At 33.7% G+C, this 10,374-nt stretch overlaps 1 protein-coding gene across 1 annotated transcript; it reads right to left on the minus strand.

Annotated features, from left to right (window-relative positions):
* Nucleotides 1-7,622: 7,622 nt before the first annotated feature.
* Nucleotides 7,623-8,888, minus strand: LOC114754152 (ATP-dependent DNA helicase PIF1-like). Its single transcript, XM_028942911.1, has one exon. The coding sequence runs from the start codon at nt 8,886-8,888 to the stop codon at nt 7,623-7,625; it is 1,266 nt and encodes a 421-aa protein (XP_028798744.1).
* Nucleotides 8,889-10,374: the final 1,486 nt, after the last annotated feature.

Below are 10,374 nucleotides of genomic sequence, written 5' to 3' on the forward strand. Positions count from 1 at the left end.
CATCTAGCTGGCCCTTTCAACAGATTTCAGAAACAAATTTCTTGCATAAATTATTAAAGTTTCAAGATCAAATCAAAGTTAATCACAATCGTCATAGTTAAACACTTAAAAAAGCATATGGGACATACCGTATGTGACATGAAGCTTCACTCAAGAGTCCTTGCATCTAACAACTACACTTGGAAATTATTCTTTGTACACCTCCAAATTAATGTCTCATTCATGAAACTAGAATTTTAATTTATGCTTTTCAATGTCGCACTGTATTTTAGAATTTAGAATGCTAGCTAATAATGAGAACGTGAATGCTGTAGAACAAAAGCACGCATGAGGATAATTGGCTTACATAAATAAGCATAGTGTCTATTTCACAAAAGTCAATTTTCTTCACAGAAGAGTGGTGGGAAATTTCTCTGAGGATGCCATTATCTCCCCCTCCTTTAAGTAGCACCTGAACCGTGGTTCAAATTAAGGGGTATGAATATCAGAGATTAATCTGACTTCTATAGATTTCTAAAAGAAAACAAGATTTCAACTGAGATTCTGCGCAAAAGATGTATCGATCCAGCAAACCATTAATATGCTAGTGTTCTTACTTTATGGTCTCACGTAGACTAATCAACAAAGATGCATTTATCAAACTACATATCAATAGAAGGCCTGTACTTTGTTGTAACAGAGTGAAGACAAGGTAACAGAACATTCAAAACTTGCATCCAGTCAAAGGGACATATTTCAAATAGAGGATTTATAGCAACATATGCGCTACAATCTTGGAATGCATCCTTGAATCTGATCTAGAAAAAAAAAATTAATGAGCAAAAATTAGAATATTTGTTTTAGAGCAAACGAGATTGTAATTAGTAGTCATAAGGGACATTTGAAGCATGAAAAAAATTCATCATAACACAATGCACGCAATGAGAAAATCCACTTCTTGGAGAATTTCTTGTAAAACTAAGCAAATAGAGCAATGATGATTATGATCGTTCCAAGGAAGAGCCTAATGTTTCTCAATCTCACGTCTTTGACATAGCCACGACTCTTAACAATCTAAACAAAGAAAATGAAGAGCCCGAAATCCCATTACTAAAATCAAAGAAGAATTCAAAGAATAAACATAATCAACACGGATGAGATTTGAAATGGAGAGAGAATGTTAGGGTTAAGTGGACCTCAAAGGCACACTTGTCGAGTAGGTTGTTGATGGAATGGAGATCCAAGAGATTGGCTTTCTTCAGGGATTTGGATGCCATTTCTCCCCCCGAAGATTCATCCGAAGCAGCTGAGAGTTGCAAGCGTCATCGAAGTTAGGCGCCTTTAAGAGTCGCTGCAAGTATGCAAAACTCCAGCTTCGAAAACTATGTGACAGTGTCACCTGGGCTTCTCCATTTGCTCCATTGTTGTACCTTAGAACCTCTTGATCTCCGAAATTTCCTCCCACACCCTTCCCAAATCTACACTGAACAAGTATCGGACAAACTAGAGATTGCATCATAGGAATGCAACAACAAAGAGCAGGAGTAAAGTGTTGACAAAGAAAGAAGTAAAGGAAGGGGGGATCAGGGTAGCGGCTAGAGTTGATTGAGCTCCAGACAAAAACCTAGTGTCATCGAGAAAGAGGAGGTGCTTGGAAATCGGGGGTATAAAGTATAAAGTTGTGAGAATGAATTTAACAATTTAAAAATAGTGAGTGTTAAATTACTTTACGGTTATTAGATTCAACCGTCAAATAAGTGTTTTAAGGAAACTTTCATAGCAAATATTTCACACTTCTATTCTTGACCGTCAAGTATATACATATAATATTTGACGGTTCTAATAAATAACTGTCAAATAAATGTTTTTTTAATTCTCGCTTCATTTTATTTGATGTTTTTCTTAATAACCGTCAAATATTAAGGTCATATATAAGAAAATACGTAGTAGTGTCACTCTACATATTTCTTGACATAAAATATATAGTAGATATTTAATTTTAAAATAAAATAGTTAGGGTATTGGTTGAGATTGTAACTCCTTAAATTGCTCCTGCTAGCATTGTCAAATATGTACAATATTGTTATATACTACCTCTGATTCTTAATATAAAAACTAATTAACTAATTTAGAGAGATTAAAAACGTTAGTTAAGTTAATTATTTGTAATAAATATGTGTTGTCTTTCTTAAAATATTCTTGCTAATAACATGTATTAGAATTACCCTTTCATAGAAACTTTTAATATGTGCAACCTCTATAAAGACTACTTTGAAAAAAAGTAAATAAATATAAGAGATAAAGTAGGTTGAGTTCTTATATTTAGGATCAAATTGAATGTCAAACTAACTCTTGTATTAAAAACCAGAAGTAGTAATAATTTACAAGAGTATTGGGCTGTGACCCGATATACTAAATAAATAACAACCCACTCCTTCACTTTGAGATTTGGAAGTCATTTAGCTATTGAACTTGTTGAGCATGATGTATGATTTGGGAATTGAAGAATTATTTGTGTCGATATCTATCACATGATAAGGCCTCTATTAGTATATAGTAGTTGGCCTTATAGTAAGAAATAGGCCAAAGTAGCTTTTCTTCGTCCCCCAATACAAGGGATAAGTCGCAATGACTTTATTTGTTCCCCATAGTGTTTACCAATATGCCTACAAATCATCTAACAACAAAATCTTCAAATGGGTAGGATGTTCTTTTTTTTTTTTTTTGGTTCCAACATCAATAGGGTTATTTGAATTTGGAACCTACGTTTATTAAATTGGACATTCATCCTTAAAGACAAAAGTGGGTGTCCGCCCTAATTTAAATTATTCATGTTAAATTTTGATTATTTAAATTTTATTTAATTTTTATTTCATATTTTAAATTTTTCTTACTTTGATAAATATAGAATATATAACGAAGACAATATTTAATGGTCACTTTATTTCAAAAAATTATCACTTATAAATTAAGAATTAAATATTGTGTATCAAAGCTTCCCATGCTAAATTTAAGAAGTCCAAATCTCATAAAGATTGTGCACATTATGCCCCATCTGCACTTAATTTTTCACCTGCAGAACTTGTCTCTAAAATAAGTACTAGTTGTAAGATATTTCAACATAAATTGCTCAAAATTTTGGTCCCTACGTTAAATTTACTAACATTCTATGATTTTTGGGATCCACACTTTCAGACAGAACAAAATCTGTAGGACACACATAGGCATCAAAAACTTGGAAGCCTGGACATGTAATGGTGAATGATTGGCCATAAAAAGTTACAAGGAGACAAGTTCATATGGGAGTAATGATTGGCCACAGTAGTTACAATTCCTATAGTGGCAAGAAATTTTAGTAAACAACTAATCGCTAAAGTCTAGAGACATGTTTTAAAGTCTCAGCCCTAAGAATATTCGTGGTTAATGTCTCTTTGGTTTGGTCTCTAACCAAGCGTGACATATTGTACAGTTAAATCTAAATATTGTCCCAAGAATGCTAACGTGTAATAATCAAATTAATTGCTTCAAGAATGCCTACAAACTGTTTCCTTCGGCAGTTGCAGCATGAAGAAGTCCATCTAGGGTAGCAGCTGGATCCAGGTGCCCACACCTTTCTAGAAAATTGCTTCCTTTTCCCTTGACTAACCATGACGGCACTTGATGTGAGAAGCGCAACATTTCTCTTCTTTGTATCCATCTAATGGTGCTTTTGTCTGGATTCCACTGATATATGATTTTGAATCCATCTAACTTCACAAGGGGAGTCACATAAACCCCAAACTCCTTGGAATATTCATCAAGAACCTCTACCATTTCATATTGGTGCCTCTTTATCTAGCGTGCCTCTGTTCCAGTCCTGTGACCAATTTTGATAGACAGCCCTAATATCTCCTAACCACTCTATTATAAAATATCATGCTGCTCGATTTAGGCAAAATAGGTTAGGAGAGTTAGTAGGATTATTCATGCTATAATGGAGTTATTTGGATTATTATACCAATGGGCTATCCAGCTCCTACCCACTCTCCCGAAGAATCCTCAGTCCTCCCCCATTGTCTCTGGCTGTAACCCTTCCAAGCATGCGGTCGCCCCTGCTCCTTCCACTACCAAGCAATTCTTCTGGCATCATCTCTGGTCCTCCCCCCACCAAGATATTCTTTCGGGTACTATAGCTGTCTTCGTGATGCATGAATATTCCAGCATCATCCTTGGTTCTCCCCCCAACCAAGTGCTTCTTCTGGTACTGCCCCTGTCTTCGCGATGCATGTGGGTTTCCACCTCCATTCCAGTCTTGTCTCCTGACATCATCTACCTTTCCTATGTTGTGAAAGATTTCATATATGACTCCTATTTTCTCCATGCTTAGAACGTTCAAGCTGCACCCTATCCCCAAATATGGTTAGATTCATGCATGCTCCTTGATGGACCAAATTTGATATTTTCAAATTCAAATTATATATCATGAATATTCTCATTTTTGCCGCTTTAAAGTTGGGATCTTTATATGTGAATTATAATCCCCAAATCTCCACTATTCTTTTGAGTCGTTCTTGATATATACCTCACATTTGTTAAATGGGTTATTAGAATCATAGTAAACTAGACGTGAACCATCTTTATAATAAAGCCAGAGACCATGAATTCCAAAACCTGCTTTAGGCATCCAAAATCATATTTCACTAGTTCTTAAACTGAATATTACATCAATGGCTATATATTTGCTTTTGGGTTGTTTTTTTGAGCTTTTTGTATCATCTTTCCCAATTTCTTTTGCATTAGAAGATAGAAGATTGCCCCACACCTGATGGTTGAGGAGTGATTTGTAGCATTTCAACTTTTAAAATTTTGATTTGATTTATTATTTTTTGTAATTGTTTGTTTAATATGCCAGCTTATTGTTGGATTTTTTTCAGTCTTTTTGTTATTGGATTTCCCACTCCTTATTTTGATTCCATATTAATGATGATTAAGATTTCAAGTTATACAGTTACTAATCAATAATTAATATATTGCTATGGCTCTCCAACTTCATGCATTGTGTATTTTATCTAGCAATTAAATTGCAATGAATGATTGTGGCTAATTATTTCCTCCTTAAATGCATAAGATAGACGTTTACAATATTTTAATCCAATTTACTTACTCAATTATTATTTCATTTATTGAACAATTATAATATATTCATTTCATCATATTTTAATTTAAATACCACGAGCTCTATTTGAGAATGCACTATTGTTAGCCTCATTCAACATTAGGTACGTTGCCCCCTCACTTCATGTTCTCTAATAACCTTTTAGCTATTATTTTCTATTTGCATTTATACTTGAATTAGATTAGAATTTATATTTGAATTAGAATGACTGATTTGAGAATTGATGATTTGAAGTTGAATAAATTGAATTGATTTGATTTTATATAAGTTAGATATTTATTTTATATCTATTTATTTTACATAAATTAAATCCTAGCTAGGCCCTTTACATCTGATATATTTTTACTTTTAACACTTTTATCATTTATAATTCATTATCACAATGCTTTACTATTTGGATATGTGCTTCAACCACACCTTTTAGGGCTTGATAAATTACAAACATTAAACTACTGTTTAGGGTCGCTTTATCGGCTGGTGACATTTGGTTGTCATCCAAAATCTTAAATTTTATTCATTATTAATAAGAATGTGAAAGAATTTTGAATTGAATTTTGATCTGGATTCCAATTGAACTTCAAATCAATTGTATCAAATTTCTTATAAAAGAACTTGTTATTGCTTTGTTTACATTTTGCTAATAGTGATCAAGACAACTGTTGCGTTTTCCTTCTTCAGTGGGCAACGAGAAGATGATCATCATAATATGACTAGCATTACACAGGACCACATCAAAGATATCGACGATAGTAAAACTATATGGGCTATTGTTGCTCATGTTCTCAAAAAGTGGATTGCCTACAAGAAGACTCCACTATATGCTCCCTGGAGGATTGACCTACTTCTTATGGATGAGCAAGTGAGCTAGAGATTGACATTGCTTAATTATCTAAGATTTACTAATATTAGATGACCCTGCAGCCTTTGTACAGGGTTATAGGATAGAAGGTTTTGTAATACAAAGAGGACTATTTGAGTGTTACAAAAATGAACCCAAAGAGGGTGGAGTATACCACTTTGAAAACTTTAAGGTTGTTGACAGTGGAGATCAATACAGAATTACAACACATTCTTGGAGGCTTAAGTTTCATGCTACTACATACTTTGAAGAATCAGATTTGCCAATTCCTGATGAGGCATACAACTTCGCCCCAATAAAAGATATTGCTGAATTCACCACAAAGAATAAGGGGTTGATTGGTTAGTACCGTAGGATTCTGTTTAAGATTCAAATATTAGCTTTTCACTTCTATTTCAATAATGTTGTAAACAATTTGTGTGCATATGTGATGGGCTTCCTCAAAGGATTTGGTGCCTTGCAAGACTACAAGAATGAGTTTGGAACTTCTAAAAGATTAAACCTCACTCTTACTGACAAAAATTAAGAACCACTCCCAGAGATTTTTTTTTAATTACTCCCTTTTACATGCACATTTAATTTAATTTGAACACACACACACATATTATGGTGATAATATTTATATTTTATATTTTTATCTACTTTCTGCATTGGTTCATAGAAAGTCATGTAATATTGCAATTTATTTGTATAAATGCCATATTTCTATGCATATTTGTTTCCAAGGCTTTGTTTGGTTCGATGGAAGGGAGTGGAGGAGAGGGGAGGTAAAGGGAGGTTATGAGTGTTGTTTGCTTGGAGGAAAGGGAAGAAGAGAAAAGATTTCTTGTTTGGTTCGAAAAAGAAGAGGAGCGGAACTAATTATAAATTAACAAATACATCCTTATTGTTTTATTTAGATTTATTTATTATTTTATTATGATATTTACATCATAATTATTATTTTCTAATTTATGAATATAAAAAATAGTTATCTCGCGTGTGTAAAATATTTATATATCTATACAATATATACATATAATAAAAAATTATATAATCATTATCAAATATACATATCATAAAAAAAATTACTTCTCATATTATATTAAAAAAATAGTACACTTATGATAAAAAATATTATATCATCATTATTAAACATCGTTACACAATTTTCATGATATAGGTATGAATTCTTTAAAAAAAACATCAATTTATTTTTAAAAAAATCTTCATTGATATCATCTAATTAGATAGTTTTGAAATTATTAAAGCCTTACCATTATAAAGAAATTGTAAAATATTGATTTTTTTTAGTTTAAATACATATTTATATCATGCGTTCCAATAAATTAAAAAATAAAGAATTGTATTATTAAAATGAAAGCATCAAAAACCACAAATCCTTAGCAAACTATTCATGAGATCTAAGTCACTAAATATTAAAAGTCCTTAAACGATTACCAAACTAAATATTTGCTAAATCAATTTCCTAAGTCATTTATAATTTTTATAATCAAACAAGACGTTGTACCCCGTGCACTGCACGGGTTATACGATCCAGTCTTATTCAATAGGATGAACTAACAATGAAGATGCTGTATATTAGAAGTTCCAACAGTTTGTGCTCATGTATCAAGTTGAAAGTACATTCTAGAAAATTTCATCATAGACAACATTTATTGTTTGATTGGTGGGTTTCTTTTCTGCGTCTAGCACTAATATCTTCAAGCCATCAATACTTTTCACCCTTGACAGTGCCACGTATAGTTGTCCATGTGAGAATACTGGTGTTGACAGATAGAGCCCAACTCTTTCCATTAATTGCCCCTGGCTCTTGTTAATTGTCATTGCAAATAACACCATTACCGAGAATTGTCTTCTAGTCATTGAGAACGGAAGCCTAGATTGTGACGGGTTGAGGTCCATTCTGTGAATTAGCACTTCTTCGTCCTTGATTGTCCTATTTAACGCCACCGCTTTTATGAAGTGCCCTCCCAGCAATGTAATTCGTGGTCTCATTCCATTACACAACCCTGTAGACTGGTCAATGTTTCTTAGAAGCATTATCAATACACCAACCTTTAATGTTAACACATGTGGTGGAATGCCTGAGTAGGTGATTGTGTTTAAAAATTCTATTGTGTATATGTCATGTTGCGTAGTATCCTCTTTTTGTGTTTTATTTATTGAATTTGAGTTGTAATACTCAACCTCTTCTCTGTGTACATGGGACAAAACATAGTCATTTAGAGTCTTGACAATTTTCATTGTGGGTGCTAGAATTGCTCGGTTTGAAATATATTCTGAGTCAAAAATATTGTGTATTAAATATGGATATGTAGCATCCACAATTGCTTTAATGGGATCTATGACTTGTTGAATGATTAGGTTCTCCGGTAAGTCAATCCAAGTCATTCCACTGATGTCATAACCTATTCTTCCCTCTCCAATCTTCAATAGCCATTCTGAGAAACTCTTGATTCTTAATGATTCGTCTATATTGGAGTGCGATAAAAGACGCATATTTTTTGTGAGGTGTAACAATGTACATTTGGTCCATAGGCTTGAAGAGTTTATTGCAGAGTTGACAATATCAACGCGCCCTCCTTTTGTATTACTGCTAACATTTGTCAAATCGCCTCCCATTACTACAGTCTTACCACCAAAAGTCCTGTTGCACCTCAGTATGTCCTTTAGGCTATGGTTCGAAGCTTCAATGCAAAATTTCCTCACCATCAAAGCTTCATCACATATTATAAGCTTTGTTGTTTTTATTAAGTTTGCCAGCAGTGAATGATTAATAATACTGCAAATGGAGTCTTCATTTATTTCGATTGGAATGCAAAATCTTGAATGTGCTGTACGCCTTGATGGCAAAAGGGCTGCTGCTATTCCACTAGAAGCCATAATTTCCATTTCCTCATATTGCAGCTGTTATAGCATTCCATAAAAATGTTTTTCCCGCACCTCCAAATTCATGAATAAAAATGAATTCTCTCTTTTCCTATGCTACTGATTTGATGATTCGATCAAAAATCTCTTTTTGTTCATCTGTGAAAGATCTCTCAAAGCATATAGTCTCTAGTTTACACTGTTCTCTATCATGGTTTACCTCCATTGCAATTAAGTGATTTAGCAGATCCAGCAAACCTGATTTAGAAGCTGTTGGCATCGATGGGTAATCTTTGAGACTCCTTCCATTAGCTGCCAATATTTGCTCTATTTGGTGGAGGCAAGCTTCTTCCCTTTGTCTGCTTATAGCTGATAGTGTCAAAGCAAAAGAAGTAAATAGGTGAGAATAATTGCAAGTTTGCATATACTCATGGGAAATAAATGGGATGGTTGTTTAGCCTACAATCCATAATCTCTAAATGAATAAGGAAAATCTAAACAGGTATAAGAAGAGACATTCATGTGTGGTTCTAGCCTTGATTCTGTTTTGCACACTTTGCTTTACAGTTATGATATAAGGAAGAGGCAAGTAGTCCTTTACCTGAGTGCTGTCCATAATCTTTAAATGAAGAAGGGAAATCTAAACAGGTATAAGAAGAGACTCTTATTGTGGTTCTATCCCTTATTTTGTTTTGCACATGTTGCTTTATAGTTATGATATAAGGAAGAGGTGAGTTGTCCTTTATCTGAGTGCTGTAATCCTCTTGTTTCTTGTGCATAGAATAAGTCCTCTGAGAGATGAGTTTTTGTTACTGCCTAGACATTTTGTGGTTGAGAGAGACAATGCAATAATAGCATGCTCGCGAAAAAATTTTTGAGATAGTTTCTACTTGCCTAGGTGGAAGCCTCTAATATGGCCTCAATATATTCTTTATCATCATCGAGCAATCCCAATGCAAAACACATTTCTCTAAAAGTATTGTATAAGATGTCATCAACTGTCCTAATATCCTCATAACTTGAGGGTCCCTTTGCCTTGGTGAGCAACAAACAAAGGTAGTATAATTCTCCTTGTGAAGGTGATGAGCTATCTAACCTGCCTATTGAAAATCCCTTTTTTCTTGGCTTCCAGATTCTGCTCTGTCGATTGAAGGTGTAATATTGTGGAAATTGGGAGTATGTCAAAGTTCTAGCAACTGGATTGGCCTTGTTTATTTCCATCCATGATAGGAACATAAACTCCTTCACCCTTTGTTGTTGTATAATAGATGTAATTTCTCTTCTTGTTGAATAAATCACTTGCTGCTGACCTGGTAAATGGAAGCTTATTCTTTCAACTGGTGGAGACCTCAGATGAATGTTGAATGTAAATATTCTCCAAGCACCTTTACATGGTGATATATACCTGCAATTCAAATAGTGAGAAATTTCATCTCACATAGGCTATCCCCGGGAATATGAAGTGTTAGTCTATATTAATGCCACAACTCAGTCACTCCTTTTGCTAATA

Source organism: Neltuma alba, unplaced genomic scaffold, assembly GCF_004799145.2.
Source record: "Neltuma alba isolate B1F8T4 unplaced genomic scaffold, ASM479914v2 tig00010087_pilon, whole genome shotgun sequence".
NCBI lineage: Eukaryota > Viridiplantae > Streptophyta > Magnoliopsida > Fabales > Fabaceae > Neltuma > Neltuma alba.

Coding starts and splice junctions, on each gene's coding strand:
- LOC114754152 (XM_028942911.1), bottom strand. CDS start 8,888: ATGGAAATTATGGCTTCTAGTGGAATAGCAGCAGCCCTTTTGCCATCA.